Below are 16,153 nucleotides of genomic sequence, written 5' to 3'. Positions count from 1 at the left end.
CTTTCTCACAAAGAATAAAAGTCCTTCAGATTTTCTATATTTTGGGAGGAAAGGGATGATATATGAGTAGATTAGACCACAGGGAAAGAGCATCTTAAGGTCTACAACGCTATATCCATACCCACAACTGTAGTTCTGGGCTTCTTTGGGGGGGGAGTGGAAGAGGAAAATTCTCTCTCTCTCTCTCTCTCTCTCTCTCTCTCTCTCTCTCTCTCTCTCTCTCTCTCTCTCTCTCTCTCTCTCTCTCTCTCTCTCTCTCTCTCTCTCTCTCTCTCTCTCTCTCTCTCTCTCTCTCTCTCTCTCTCTCTCTCTCTCTCTCTTTTATAAAAGGATAAAACTGTGGATTGCTCTTAACTTAGCCATAATTAACTGAAAAACAACCACAGAATCCTCATTCTTTCAAAGCTCCCTGTTTTCATCTCCTTTGGCAGAAGATCCCTAGATTACGCTACCGAAGCTGCAAAAATATTCCGAAGGACTAGCAAAAGCCTAAAACGTGTTTAGAAGTTAGTCCATTATTCAGAGTTGGGAGCCACTGCTCTAGGCAATTCAGCCAGCTTCTCACCTCCACTTTTGATATGTATGTTCTAGTTTTCTCAGGCTTGCTTAGAAAGAGCAACATAATATGTAGGATGCTGCATTTGTGAAAACTCCACTTTACACAACTAGGGATTTACCCACGTGAACTATCTGTAACTACTTAAGCATTTAACTTGAACTGGGGAGGAGAGACAGGAGAAGTTTGGTGGTAGAGAGAGACACAGAAAGGATTCCGTTTCAAGGTCTGAACACTTGAGATAATCCAAATGGAACTGGTAGATCGAAAGTTCAAGAGGAACAAAAAGAAACTTCTTTGTGCTGCATAAAACTATAGAGCTTTTACTACCACAGAATATTATGCTGGCTGCTAATTTAAGAGGCTTTGGGGAATGATTCAATGAAGGTAGATACAAGTGGTTTGTTGCCAAGATAGCCAGGTGCCCATCTTGAGAATGCAGGTCTAAGGGCCTCCAATGTGGTGACAAACAAGGGACTGAGACAAGCACCACCTTTTCTTCTTCAGGGTACCTGGCTGACCAGAGACCGAATGCTCACTTAGGTGAGCAGATCCAGCCTAATAATGTTCGTGTTGATAGATCACAAGGGGTAGCTGTATTAGTCCGTCTGTAGCAGCAGAAAAGAGCGCAAGTCCAGTAGCACCTTAAAGACTAACGAAATTTCTGGCAGGGTGTGAGCTCCCCTGACTCACAGCTCACTTCTTCAGATTCTTCATGAAAGATCATACCCTGCCAGAAATTTCGTTAGTCTTTAAGGTGCAACTGGACTCTTGCTCTTTTCTAATGTTCATGTTGTAATGAAAAAGCTAACTGTCAGCTCTTCTCTGTACAATACAGAGCCTAAAAAACACACACCACCACCTTTTAAAAACCATTACTGATTTAACCGAAGGCAATTTAGATCTTCCTCTACAGATGTCACAGAACCATCACATGGACGGGCTTTTCCGAGCAATGGAAGGCTCCCCCTCTACTTGTCTCTTTTACTAAGTTACTATGAATCTTCTTTAATTTTAAATGCAAGTTAATAAGCAGACAAGCTGTGCTAAGCTCTGTTCACACCTTTGAAGCAAGCATAACTCAAACATCACATTAAAGAGATTCACACTATTGCCTTATCTCACAATACGGAAAACTAATGTAATTAATACGATATAGAGAATTTTTTTTCAGACTCCCTGAATTTGTGTGGTAAGTAGTGCAGTTGCTTGGTTCGTGAGGCTAGGGATTAGTAAGTATCAGCCTTTGACTTGCCACGCAGGTCCTTCACCTCTCCTTACTGCCAGCCCCTTGGGCATTCATTAGGGATTCCTCTTCTTTCCCAGACAGACAGATACTTGCCATAACCTCCACAGTTAGAGCCACACTCACAAGGTGTGTTCTAGAAAGGGAGAGTGAGGTCAGCCAGCATTCAAACCTGCGTTTGATCAGAATTGTGGATCAGAGCTAGAAGTAATGGATGCTGTCTAGATGGTTCCCTCAGCAACCACCTACATGGCTCCCCTTGTCTTTCCTTCCTGCCTTCCCCTTGCAGGCCTTGTGATTGCTCTCAGGCCGCAGAAGAGGCTGTCAGAGGGAAAGCAGAAAGCAAAGGGCCAAGCTTCACTGGCTAGTGGACGGAGTGGAAGTTACTCCTAAACCCCTATGGACCAAGGACTACCCTCTATCTCTTTCCCCCTGTTCTTAGACCGAGGTCTTGAACAATAAAACCATAACACTTAAATAAGACCCATCTCTAAAAAAAAACACCTCACTTCGACTCTTCTCTGCAGCCTCCAAAAAACGAGCAATGAAATAAGTACACTGAGGGTTAGAATCCTCTAAGACAGTGATGGCGAACCTTTTAGAGACCGAGTGCCCAAACTGCAACCCAAAACCCACTTACTGTATGTATCACAAAGTGCCAACTCGGCAATTTAACCTGAATACTGGGGTTTTAGTTTAGAAAAAACAACTCATACGTTAACATCTTTTGCCTTAAAAGAAAAACACAATAACAGAGCTTTTAATGATACAAACAACTTTTTATTGAAAGGCATGCTTTTGAACAATTACTGTGATTTTTGCTGTTGTGTGCATGCTGATAATTTGTCTACCCTTGGCTCATACTTTGTAAGTTTGAGAGCAACACATGCAGCACTCAGGTCATCTGTTAGTCTGTTTCTGGTGTCAGATTTGATATAATTCAAAGCTGAAAACAGCTGCTCACAAGCATAAGATGATCCAAACAAAGTAAGGAAAGCAATCCCAAGTGCTTTCATTGACTTAAAATTATTTGGCAGAGAATTCCACACTTTAATGATTTCATTTTCAGAACTAACTGTGCTATCCTTTGTCATCCATAAAATTAAATCATGACAATGACTGACAAACACTGTACATTTTCCCCATCTGCATTCTCAAAACTCTGCAGGGGGGGCTTATTGTTGAGTTATGCATCTGAGTGGCAAATCCAAGGCAAAACCTCAATGGCCAATAACCCCCCATGCAGAGTTTTGAGAATCTGGATGGGGGAAATGTGCATCTGAGTGGCAAATCCAAGGCAAAACCTCCTGTTCACAAATGGCCAATAACCCCCCAAAATCCGGCAGCTCTGTGAGGGGAGGGAAAGGGGGGGGGAGGAGGGCTCTTTACCTCACACACTGTCCTGCGACCGGCCCTTCCCAGGCTTTTCCCCGGTCCCACCTCTCACCTGGAAACCGGGAGAACCAGGAGGCGGCCGCAACGACCTGCAAGGAGGGAACGGGGGTGGGGTCCGGCCGGGAAACCGACCGGACGATCCAGACGGCGGGGCGGCCAGGAGGGCGGTGTCAAAGGAAAAGGGCGGTGCCATAAGCCCACGGGAGCCGGGTCGGCGAACCTCCTCCTCAGGGGACCCTCCTCTTCCCTCCGCAGGCTGGCGACCGGACCTGGGATCAGGCGGAGGTTCCGGGGAGACGAACCGGGCAGGGCCCAACAGCCCCCAAGAACGCAGCGGACTGCTGCAGGGGCGGGCGCCAGGAACCATGCACCGAGGGGGACGAGTGAGGGGGAGCTGAGGGGAGGCGGAGACACGCGCTGCCAGCTGGGCGTTGGACAAGCGCGGGCGGGGCGGAAGGTGAAGGGTCGGACTTCCGCCTTCCGCCCTGCCCGCGCTCGTCCAACACCCAGCTGGCCACTCAGAAGCTGGCAGCGCATGTCTCCGCCTCCCCTCCCCCTCGCTCGTCCTGTCTCCCGGCCGTTTGTGGGGAGGTCCCTCGGTATGCTCCTCTCTCGTGCTGGCCGCAGCTTAGCTGAGAGAGAGGGAGAGAGCTGCGTGCCAGCAGAGAGGGCTACGAGTGCCCGAGTAGGCACGTGTGCCATAGGTTCGCCAACACGGCTCTAAGAGGAACTGAACCTTTTGCTCCAAAGTTGCTTGAGAAAACTCGGGCCATTTGTTAAAACATGGTATAATCCATTTAAATTGGTACACATAAGGACAATGAAAAGGATATGTACCAAGGAGTCTGACTGAAGAGGGCAGGGACACAGCCGATCTGAAAAAGGGATCCTTAGCATACCACCCAGCAAAACCACTGAAAAGGGGCAATTAAATCTTGAATGCATAAAGGTTCTACATAACGTTGGACTAACCAGAGAATCCAGATAGGAAGGAAGATTACCCTTAAATAACAGGCCCAGGGCAACTAGCATCAAAATGAGTGTAACTCTTATCTCTAGCACAGATCAATTTGGCCACATGGTTACACTGATTTACAGAAGAAGAGTAAATTTCTTCCACTTTCAAATTTATAAGTGATAGCTTCTGTTCAAAATGCTGGAGCCAGGGAGCCTTATAAGGGTCCTTGAGAGTTAAGCTTACCAAACCCCCCACCCCCCCGGGGCCTCAAAAAATAGATGAAACCAAAAATTAAAGGTGCATAACCAGGTGACCAAGGACTACCAACTAGCACCCCACTCAAAACTGTTCATGTATGACACTGTTCATCACAATGATCAATTACAAGGTTACATTTTTCCGTGCCTGGCTGAAAGTATCACGTACCTCGACAATTCTGCATACCACACATTACTACCAAGAGAGTCTTTGAAATGCTATGGGGTCAGGCACTGGAGACATTGCCCCTTGGTAGGGAGGGTACACTGGGCAGTATTCTTTCCTGGCTTCCTGAGTGCATTACGTGGTCATTGCACCTTAATGCAAGTAAGGCTACAAAGCACACAAATCTAACGAGACAGGAAAAGTTGTGCTTAGGTGGCTATTGAATACTTATTGATAAAATAAAGATCCGGTGTTCTGTGGACCTTGTGGCGCAGGGCTTTCCTGGTACCCCCTGCTAGTTACAGCTTACTGAGCCCCCTAATTTTTTTCCTCAGGGAGTCAGCAGATTGCAGCAGGGGAGAGAAGGAAGAGAAGCACACGGTGCAAAGCAGGAATCTGTAGCGGGGAGGGGGGGAATCGGCGGAAACTGCGGCCCTATCTTCTGAAGACAGAAGTGCCCTTAACTCTTTGGAACTGCATGATTGGATACATGCCAATACATTTGTTCACATGCTTACTTTACACCTAGCCTGATGAAGAGTTCTGGTGAACTTAAAAATGTGCACGCTGTATTGTGGTTGGTTCTAATAAAGGTATTCTCCTGATCACGTTTTGGGATTCTGGACCAGTGCTGCTGTAAACAATTTTAGTTTATTTTTGAGCAGCCATACCTTCCTGGAACAGGAGGAAAGCATAAAGTCCACCTTATTGCATAGTTCTAGCTTAAGCATTCCATCCATCTACCTAAAATCACCCAGCAGTTTAATTGGATTAGTTATCCTTTCCCAAGAATCTTAAAACAGTTTGCACAGCATGGCTGCACACAGTCAGAAAGCAATGTCCACAGAGGCAACTGACATCTCAGGTAGAGGAAATTATGCCTCTTTATCCACTAATTGTGTAAATAACAGTTATTAGAGATAGAGTTTTACAGCCCTACAGCTTTTATACTTGGCATACTGGTGTGAAATTTCCTAGCGCAGCAAGCATGAGAAGCAATTTTAATAGTTGGGGATCAATTTTTTACGCACTGTAGGCAAAAGACCTGTAATATACATAACTGGCAGCTCCCCTTGAAATGCACTATGCAAGAAGCTGCCATATTGAAGAAGATGCCTGGTCTACTGAGCCTACCTTCATCTATTCTGACCAACAACAGCTGACCAAAGCAAAGGTCTTTCCCAGGCCTGTTATCTAAAATCTTTTAACTGGAGATGCCACTGACTAATCCTGGGGTGCATGCAAAGGACATGTTCTACCACTGAGATATGACAGCTTCTCACAGGTTCACAAGATGGACCCAAAACAAGCGAGGAAATATGTATGCATATCAGAAATCCTGAACAAAATTAAAATTAGCAGCCATGGCTGTAAAAGCTATGGGTAATTTTGAAAGATTCATTAGTAGTATCCTTGGGGAATCCCCCCCCCCCACCCAGGAGTCACAATTCATCTCATGAAGGGAAGGGCACAACTGGGGTGGTGGGCACACACTGTGTTTGGGGGGAGGGTTAAAAGGAACAAATGGGTGGTACAAAATTGGACATCTTTCCTTTTCCTACTTCACTTCTCAATAAAAAACTGGATGGAAATCTCAAGGGACAGAGGGGGCTTGCACATATGCACTGAGCCTCCCTCCGACACCCCCCAGTCACTTCAGTCAATCAATAAATTGTGGAAGTCACTGTCAAACGACATCATGGTGGCAATGAGGTTAGATGGCTTTAGAAAGGGATTCGAGATATATTAGATTACCGGAGGAGAGGTGCCTTAATGGCTACTAGCCATGGTGAGGAAAGGGAACTTCCAGATTCAGAGGCAGCAAACCTTTTGATACCAGTGCTAAGAGTTAACACTGGGGCAGGCTGTAGCCTCTATGACCTGTCTGAGGGCCCTCCAGGGCAACTGGTTGGCCACTGTGTGAGACAGGACCCTGGAGTAGATGGACCACTGGTCTGATACACCAGGGCCCTTCTTATGGTCCCTACAAAAGCTGCCTAGAGTTAGGGGACTGTAATCTGACCCTTTGTTAGGTGAGCTGTTGGGGTGACATCTGATGCATCAAAAAGAAGCTGCATTTGGAAAACAAGGCAGAATCCTGCAGCTTCTCAGCACTGGATTTGGCATGCCAGAATATATGAATCCCAACCATAGTCTTTAGACTGTGGGGAGACATGATAGGGGTCTATAAAATTATGCATGGTATGGAGAGAGTGGACAGGGAGAAGCTTTTCTCCCTCTCTCATAATACTAGAATGTGGGGTCATCTGCTGAAGCTGGAGGGTGACAGATTCAAAACAGATAAAAGGAAGTATTTCTTCACACAATGCATAGTTAAGACGGTGGAACTCCCTGTCCCAGGATGTGGGTGCTAACTTGGAAGGCTTTAAGAGGGATGTGGATATGTTCATGGAGGAGAGGGGTATTCATGGCTACTAGTAAAAATGGAGACTAGTCATGATGCATACCTATTCTCTCTAGGATCAGAGGAGCATGACTATTATATTGGGTGCTTTGGATCACAGGCACAACAATGGTGCTGCAGTTGTCTTGTTTGCGGGCTTCCTGGAGGCACCTGGTTGGCCACTGTGTAAGCAGACTGCTGGACTTGATGGACCTTGGTCTGATCCAGCATGGCCTTTCTTACGCTCTTATGTTTAAGACAGGCTGATAAATAGCTATTTGCCTGTGGAGGGAAATTAAAAGGTCAAAGTAGATGGGATGATGGGGGATCTGTGATATGATCTTCCCAGCAATTTTAAAAGGGCAACTGCAACCAGTCTGAGCACCTGTGTGGACTGGGGCCACAGCACAGAAAGTGAAGAGATTTAAACCCTTCCACCCAAAAAACCTCTTCATCTGAAACTAACAAACTAACCCTTACCCAAAGTCCTGCATTAACTCTTTAAAGAAAAAAGGAGACAGATAAATGAACACATGAAGCTGCCTTATGCTGAATCAGACCCTTGGTCCATCAAAATCAATAGTGTCTACTCAGACTGGCAGTGGCTCTCCAGGGTCTCAGGTCGAGGTATTTCACATCACCTACTTGCCTTGTCCCTTTAACTGGAGATGCGGGGACTGGCTTCAATTAGCAAAACATTCAGGTGTGAAAGCCACCCCCTCCCCTGCATGACCCTGATGAGGGCAACGTACTACCGCAATTGCCCCTTTAAAAAAATTATTGAGAAGATATGGTCATGGTCTCTCTTGTTATGAGTCTAATAATCTCTTCTAAGCGACAGGTAGGGACAGGTTTGCAAAAGCATCCTTGGCCTCCTCCTCCACTTTAAGCTACAATGGCTAACATTACTGTACGCAGACAGGTGGGCTAAAAACATCTGCATACTTCTTGTCATTATCGTGCAAATACCCAAAGGCATTTATTGATATACATTAGATGTTATTATTCTTCTCTTGTTTGTTTCTGGGCACTGGAAATGGGAGAAAAAAAGTGGGGTACCTCATACCTTGATGAAAAGGAGTGGCACAACAGTGGAGAATCCTCCACCAAGACTGTTTGCAGGCTCACGCCCCCCACACACTCACAGGAGTCTGCAGCCATGCAATATGATGATTTCCTGCCTGGCTTTCTTGCTGTAGCCCAGTGGTCCCCAAGCTTTTTGAGCCTGTAGGCATATCTGTAATCCTGACATGGCATGGTGGGCAGAGCAACAAAAATAGCTGCCACAGTAGGCGGATCCAGCCACAAAATGACTGCCACAGCTTAACTTCAGCAACACAATGTAGATCCTTGTGCTGTGGTGACAGCTGCTACCAGAGCAACACATTTAAAAAAAATCTGCAGCGACAATCAAATCTCCAATAGTCAATCAGAAGCTCTGCTGGGCAAAAGCCCTACCTGGCCCATGTTGGGGACCCCTGCGGTAGCCATTATGATATTCGGCTTCCCTGGATTGGTTGGGAATTTCATTTACAAAACATGCTGTACTTGTCACAAGGCCTCACTAGAGACAGGTATGAGCAATGGAAGGCTTTTCTAACAGACATGGTGGAGGTAATCATGTGTATTTATTCAAATATCTGCCCTGTTCACTTAGACAGTGTGAATGGATGGGTCGATTTTTTACACAAACAACACGGCACAGGTGAGAGGAGTGAAAAACATTCTCTTCACTGACTTCACCTCGCTGTGCCCGACTGCTTCTACCACACATCTCAGCACTGCTCACGTCTACTGCTAGAGCTGGGCTAAGGAAAAAACACTCCAAAACAGTCGACTGTGAAGGGAGAGAGGGCTTTAACTCTTTTCAGTGGCATATTCTTTTCATGCAAAAAACCTCGACCCCTTCCTTATTTTATATGCGAGGGGCAGACATGTCTATACAAACATTCATTATGAAAACATTTCAAAATTCCTAAGTGGTTGAATCAGATTTTTAGGCACCTGGGCAGAGAACATGAAAAAATTGTAAATTTCTCGGACAGTAGTTCTAATTTTTCCCCCCAGAAGATAATCCCTTGAATAACATTTTTCTTGCCTCTTTTGTACAATTTTGGTTGGCCAGATTACAAAGCTACAAATAATAGCACAACAGAAAGAAAGGAATATACTGTCCAAATTCTGCACTTCTATGCATTTAATGAAGCTTCCCTGCTGGCAAGAACTGGAGAAAAGCTTGCCAGCTGAAGGTGTTTGACCAGAAACCTGATCCAAAATCCCCAGGCCCCAGGGAAAGGGGATCTCTTCCTTGTATCAACTACTCAAGCCTTTCCAATTAGCATATACCACCCAAGCCAGCAACTTGCACAGATATCTGAGCACAGCACTAGTTTTTGGGCTATGAGCACAGTCTTTCAAGTGCTTGCTACTCATTTCAGGTCTCCCAGAAATGAAGGAGAACTATTCATTCCCTGAAGTGGGCTTGCAGATGACAGCTTGTGAGGGCAACAGAGATGTGTGGAAAGGAAGCAGAATCCTTTTAAAGGGCAGCTTAACACTTCTGACTAACTTCGAAGAATCTCCGGATGAGGGCCATCAATCATCCTTCTAAAGGTCTACACTGAGCATGTCAGTTTGGTATAATGCGCACTGTGGGAAATATTTCAACCGGTATGTTTGTTTAATCTGTGCAAACACCTTGACACTCTCTCCTTGACACCCCACAACAGTTTATAACATTTTTCTCCCTAGTATCCAGACCCCAAAATCCCACCTCTGAAATATCAACACACACACAAACACTACTTATCCAACCATGATCTCTTGGGCACTTCCTGTTTCCAAAAGCAGGTCACCAGTAGTTTCCAGCACATACTTTCAGCTAAACATATGAAGCCACAGGAATGCCAAGCAGCTGCTACTTCTTCACATATCCTTCATAGCAGATTCCAATGAGACAATCAAGTCCTTAAACTGCGTAAAACATCTGCACAGTGCCAACACCAGATTTGGGTCACCATGGACCAAGACAGACTACCAAATGAAGTTTCCAATACTTGTACTCCTCAGTTTCTCACTACAAACAGAAGGTTTTTGAGGTAAACTCCCTATTGAGAAGCTGGATAGGTTGCAAGCATTTCAGCATACATGGCAAATATCAGCTAACAACATGCCAAATTTGTTCAGAGAAATAAACTCCACCTGCAACGGACAGGTTAAAATCATGTTGTGATCAGTTCACTATGCCACACATGCACAGAGGTAATGAGGACTTACAAAAACATAAAAACACTGGTATGCTATATAGACAATCAAAGGACAAAATGTATCACCATAAGACCAGCAACATCCCAGCATCCAATAATTCAGAGGTAATGTTCTCTCAACTGGCTGTATTTTCTGGCAACTACTTTACTCTCTAACTGCTCCTGTCCCTCAGGTATTAATAAGCAAACTTAAAAAAAAACACACACACACAAGAAAAAAGACAACGTAAAGGCTTACCTGCTGTGAAAGGCATCTTATAAGGGTAGCTGTTCCGCCCCATATGCACACCACTGACTCTGCTTTCTGGGACGTGCATAACTCCGCAAAGGCTGTAACTATTATTAATTGCTGTTCCTTCTCCACAACAATATGGAGAGTTGCACCAGTGAAATGGCTGAAACGAGGGATCTGATGGCAAGGAACCTGGAGATACCAAAAGGCCCTCACAACTTGTTGCCTGCGACAACTCATCCTTCGGGTAAACAGAGCAATGAGTGTAACTACTGTATCCACTTTGACCATAATAAACATAAAACCCATTTAATGGAGTCAAGCCTGATGATTCATAGACACAGCCACAGTCCGCATGATTTCCTGGCACCGGCAAAGGATGGAACTGAGGTACTGGGAAGGAAGGCTGATGGAATTCCTGCTTGGGGGTAGGAGATTTCTCTCCAGGTCTTCCATATTCAGGCTTCATGGAAGCTTGCCCACCCATAAGCAAAGGCAGCCTGTGACAGAAACCCTCTGTGCCCTCACAAGAGTTAGGTAATGGTTCGTAACTGATAGTTTCTGCTTTCCCATAGATTCTAGGAGAATCCTGATGGGCTACTTTTCTAAATGCACCCTCGGTGACTCCTTGCCAGCCATGCTGACCCTCTATTTTTATAGTGGACGTTTCCTTTTTGGATTTAACACAATTTTTCCTGTTGGCTTTGGCCCACTTGAGCTTCGATTTGGAACAGTGATTTTCAGACTTGCCCTCGCCAGTCGATTTACTCCTCGGCTTCAGCGGGTGGTCTTTCTCATGGGTCAGTTTCAGAAATGCCACTGCATTGAGACTGGCCAATCTCTTTGGAGCAGGATGGTAGGAAACCCCACTATCCTCCCGCCTCTTCCCATCAAAGACATCATCCAATAACTGGTCATAAGGATCACACTTCCGATTCGATCCGTTTTGGTTCTTTCCCTTCACTGTTTTAGAGCTATGCTTTTCCAGCAAGGGCCAAGCGCACTGAGTTTTGCAACATACGGTCTTAGTGCAACAAACTCCACTGACTTTGGTGGAATCTTTTCGAAAACGTCTGCCAGATAATAGGCCATCGTCCCGTTCGAACAGCAGGTTGTTCACTGCTTCTGCATTCAGGGAGGCTAGCCTTCGTTTCCTGGGCACTGAGAGGCAGGCGTCATGTCCCTCCTGCTCAGTGACTGGACAAGATACTGTGCATTTCCCTAACGATGAGTCGTTCGTTCCTGCTCCCCCCACTTGAACTTGATCTGAAAGGCAGGCAGGTCTGAAGTCATCCACACAATTGGAGAGACCTCTTTTCATGACGCTCTGAGTTTCCTCTGAAAAGGATCCGGCTACATCTTCCAGTCTCGTGAGGAGCACCGAGCATGTCTTTTTATCCACGGATGAGCTGAGACGTTTCCTCAATGGATACGTCTTTCGGTGTTCTTGTGAATTCCTGATTTTATTCACGCCTGCAAATCTACTCTGGCAGCTTTGCCCCTCGGTACCATTTCCTTGCTCGCTGTCCTCCGCCTCAGTCCTATCCATTCTCTCACCGTCAATCGGTGACAAAGCTTGACCCACAGAACCAGCTGAGTGTTTCAGAAGTAAGAGCGGTTTCTTCCGGGCATGCGTCATAGGATCAATGTCCACCCCTGAGAACAAAGAGGAAAATGTCTTAATATCACAAGTAGAGAAAGGCTTCCTTGCACAATACACCAAATGATGATCACTCGGAAGCTTGTGCCCAGTACGAAATATGGGGGGTGGGGATTAGCTTTTTAACCAATTAAGATGCCAGATAGTTTGAGATGCGGCTTTATTTCAAACCACAGAGCATGATAATTACCAGGGAAGGCTGAAGGCCAAAATCTCAGCCTCCCACCATTTACTCAAACACACGCTACCCTACAAATACAAGCTACGTAAGCAGTATGTAAGATGTGAATTTATTAAAACCATGTCCAGAGCAGGTTCTACTGAGAATTATTTACTTGTAATTTGCTAGGTCTCCCCTGCAGAACTGGAAGCAACTCTATATTGTGGGGGTGGGAGTGGGGGGGGGAGAAATGGAAAAAAAAATTCTAATTGACTCGTGATATACAGCATTACAAATTATACATAGTACTAAAATGCCTTGTTTTCCCCTTCTGAGTCATTATTAACATATAATCAAATGTCTCATCAGTAGAAGCAGCTATTTCATCGCAACGTGCTTTAAAATTTTAATTTGGTATTTGGCAATTGGTATCCTGGAGTGTGTCATTCTACTTCATGTTTAATAAATGCTGTTAAAAAGCTCTAAAATGTGTGTTCATTATATATTTGAGCTTTAATTTTTGTAAAAAACATTAAGAAGGAATGGAGAAATGGTGTCACATGTCCGGAAAATGCTAGGAAAATGGCAGGCTTGAGCAAAGGCTCTGAATATAGTGGGCCATACCCACCCAGTCAGTCAGTCAAAGATATGAGAAATTTTTGTTTATTCACATTGCACCCTATTTTTCTTTAATTTTTTTTAAAATTTCTAGTTAAAGCTACTCATAAATAAAACATAACTCTCAAAGAAGAAATGCAAAACAAAATAAGAAATTAAGAAAAATAAGGAAAAAATAAAATAAGAAGAGTTGGTTTTTATACCCTGCTATTCTCTACCGAAAGGAGTCTCAAAGCGGCTTACGAATTCCTCCCCCCTCCCCACACACACAACAGTCACCTTGTGAGGTGGGTGGGGCTGAGAGTGTTCTATGAACTGTGACTGGCCCAAGGTCACCCAGCAGGCTGCATGTGGAGGAGTGGGGAATCCAACCTGGTTCACCAGATTAGAGTCCACCGTTCATGTGAAGGAGCAGGGAATAAAACCCAGTTCTCCAGATTAGAGTCTGCTGCTCTTAACCACTACGCCACGCTGATGTTTACAATGTTTAACTTATTTCTTAAGTCAATATTTTACCTCAACTAGCTTATAACCTAAGAATGAGTGACTGCATCGAGTAGAGGAAAGGAACAGATGGATGGGGTACCAAGCACAGACAGAGACCATACAGGAACAATAAAGGCAGGCTCGTACCTATCTAGTTGTCTGGCTCACCTGCAATCCAGGCAATGAAGTCTGGCAGCTTTACAAAGATTTGCTGTGCCCTCCCCCATCCCTTGAAGCCGCATGTTACTTACACAGATGTATGTGGGCACACAAGATAGTGACACTTTGCACAGGCTAGTGATCAGTAGACATATTTGCAAGGCCGAATGTAGGAATCATTCTTACTAAGCGTCACAGAAAAGTATGCATTGTTAGACATTTATCAGGCATCTCTGCGGCTCTAAACACTAGATTTTAAACAATCTGTGTGTTTACTTATGTCCTCTCTCCCATCGGAAGAGCTCTGCAACTCATCAGAGCAGCACCCAGAATCATGCACTGAGTTGCATGGAAATTTATAATTTTGCAAAGGACGAACAGCAAGACTCTGGGCTGTAGCAACTGCAGAAGCACAGACTTCCTGTGGCACCAACATGCAATTCCTATAGGAAGTTTCCACTTGAATGAAGTATTTCAGGGACACTTTTTCGGACGAGCCCCAGCTCCCGTACAACAGTACCGAATGACTAGGGTACCGTGTCGAATAGGATGGGGCACACCGGTATGGGCCTTGCTGCTTTCGCCTTTAAAATACTCATGATCACCTAACAGGAAAGGATTGGCTTTCTGGCCCTACATTTTGAAGGAAAAGCACCCCTTATGCACATATCTGTTTTTCATGTCTGACACCACACACCTGCATTTTGTACTTGGGTATCAGTACCAAATTACAAAACAGCCAATACATTAGCCTAAGGCACCGAGTTATATGTTCAACACAATCACATGAATCGTTTCTCTGATGTTAATTCTTTCACATGCACCAATAGGTCCAAAACACCATCCAAAAGCTGCTGCATGTTTCCGTGGAATCACAGTGTGCATACACTATGGGGGGGGGGGGAGGAGAATATTTATTTCCCTTCCAGCCATTTCTTGTTCTACAGAAGAAAAACCGTACCCAAATTCTCTGAAGACTGCTTTCACTCAGCTTCCAGAGGCTGATTTGGTTTTGTTTTTCAAAAAGCAGAAAAAGTTCGCCGCTGCAGCTGCTGTGTCACCCTCAGTCATTCACTGAAACATCAACCGAATCGACTGAAGGGCGAGAGAAGGGAGCCCTCTGCTTCCTCAAGCGGGTATAGCACTGTCCGGGAACTCCAAAGTTCTACTCCTCCTCCCCGTGATCCGACAACCTCAAACAACCACAAAGGCCGCTGATTGTCAGTTTCTATTATCCTAAAGCTTTTTGTCCCAAAGAAACCAACAAGCCCCTCGCTGGAACCCCCCTCTCCCTGAACTGTGGCTAAGAGAATCAATATCGTGTCGAGACTGCCCCGTGGAAGTCCACAGTGAGAGAAATCATCTGTGCCTTCCCCTTGCGGATTTGTCCGAAATAACCTCAAGGGTGAGCCCAGTGACCAGAAGGGCTCCCTGCGTTTAGGCTTGGAAGGATTCAATTGCTGCCAAGCCTGTCTTTTGCCAAAGACTGCATCTAAAAACGACATCCATCGGCCCAAGACGTACACACCAAGAGCAAAGACCTTTAATGCTGTACAATGTCTAAAATGATGTAACTGGAGCACAAAAATAAAACAAATGAACATCCTAGCTTTATATATTCACTGACAGAGTCTGGAGTGGCAGTAACTGACCAGAAGAGATTGTGGGGTCATGATGGGCAGCTCAATGAAAATGCTGGCTCTCTGAGCAGGAGTGGTGAAAAAAGCTACAGATTTTTAGGCAAAGGACTGAAAATAGAATGGATAGTATTATACATGATGTGTCCTTGTTTAAATCTTTGGTGCACTCCCACTTTGAATACTGTGTACAGTTCTGGTTGCCCCACCTCAAAAGGAATAATTATAGAGCTAGAAAAGGTGCAGAAAAGGGCAAGCAAAATGATTAAGGGTTGGGGCACCTTTCCTCTGACGAAAGGCTACAGAGTGTTGGGCTTTTTGGTTTGGAAAAAAAGACAACCAAGAAGGGACAAGATCCATGACACATGGGGAGAATCTCCCCCCAGATCATACTAGACCCGTGATGGCGAACCTATGGCACGCGTGCCAAGTCTGGCACGCCGAGCCCTCTCTGTGGGACGCGACTCCCCGCCCGGCTTTGAAGGGCTCCGGGCTGCCTGCAGGCAGCACGGAGCCCTTCAAAGCTGCCCCGCCCCTGGATTCCCTGCCGCCCAGCTGCGGAACCCTGCCCGGGGACAAAACAAAAGAAAAAGGCGGCAAACTTTTAATTTAAACAGCTTCCCCGCCCCAAAAGGCGGAGAAGGCGCCTTCTGTCCCGGTAGCGCAAGGCACGGGTGAGCCCTGCAACTACTGAGCGGGTGCTCCAGCCAACGTTTTTGCATTGATCTCCCCAGCAGCCCCGCTCGGAAGGAACCCAGACAGGCCCCTCCCCCTTCACGTCTCCTGCCGCCGGACTGTTCCATTCCGAGCGCAGGAAGCAGGGAGATCTCCAGCCCTGGGCCGGCGACCTCCTCGCCGCCGACTTCTCCCACTCCTTCGTCCAGAATGTGGTCCGGCGGAGGAAGGGCCAGCGGCAGCCTCGAGAGACTCCCGGCCGAGCAGGCGGCGGGGAA

The 16,153-nt window shown here is 45.7% G+C and overlaps 1 protein-coding gene across 1 annotated transcript in view; it reads right to left on the bottom strand.

Annotated features, from left to right (window-relative positions):
• Positions 1-16,153, bottom strand: part of BAHD1 (bromo adjacent homology domain containing 1) — a 76,487-nt gene that overhangs the window by 16,816 nt on the left and 43,518 nt on the right. The window contains exon 2 of the mRNA XM_056851778.1: positions 10,487-12,136. Within this exon, the coding sequence (XP_056707756.1) occupies positions 10,487-12,119 (1,633 nt within the window). The 5' untranslated portion in view covers positions 12,120-12,136. The remainder of the gene's footprint in view (positions 1-10,486; positions 12,137-16,153) is intronic.

The sequence above is a fragment of the Euleptes europaea genome, chromosome 6, assembly GCF_029931775.1.
Source record: "Euleptes europaea isolate rEulEur1 chromosome 6, rEulEur1.hap1, whole genome shotgun sequence".
In the NCBI taxonomy this organism is placed as follows: domain Eukaryota; kingdom Metazoa; phylum Chordata; class Lepidosauria; order Squamata; family Sphaerodactylidae; genus Euleptes; species Euleptes europaea.
The sequence above is the reverse complement of the archived record's forward strand: the minus strand, read 5'-3'. Positions and strand labels throughout refer to the sequence as shown.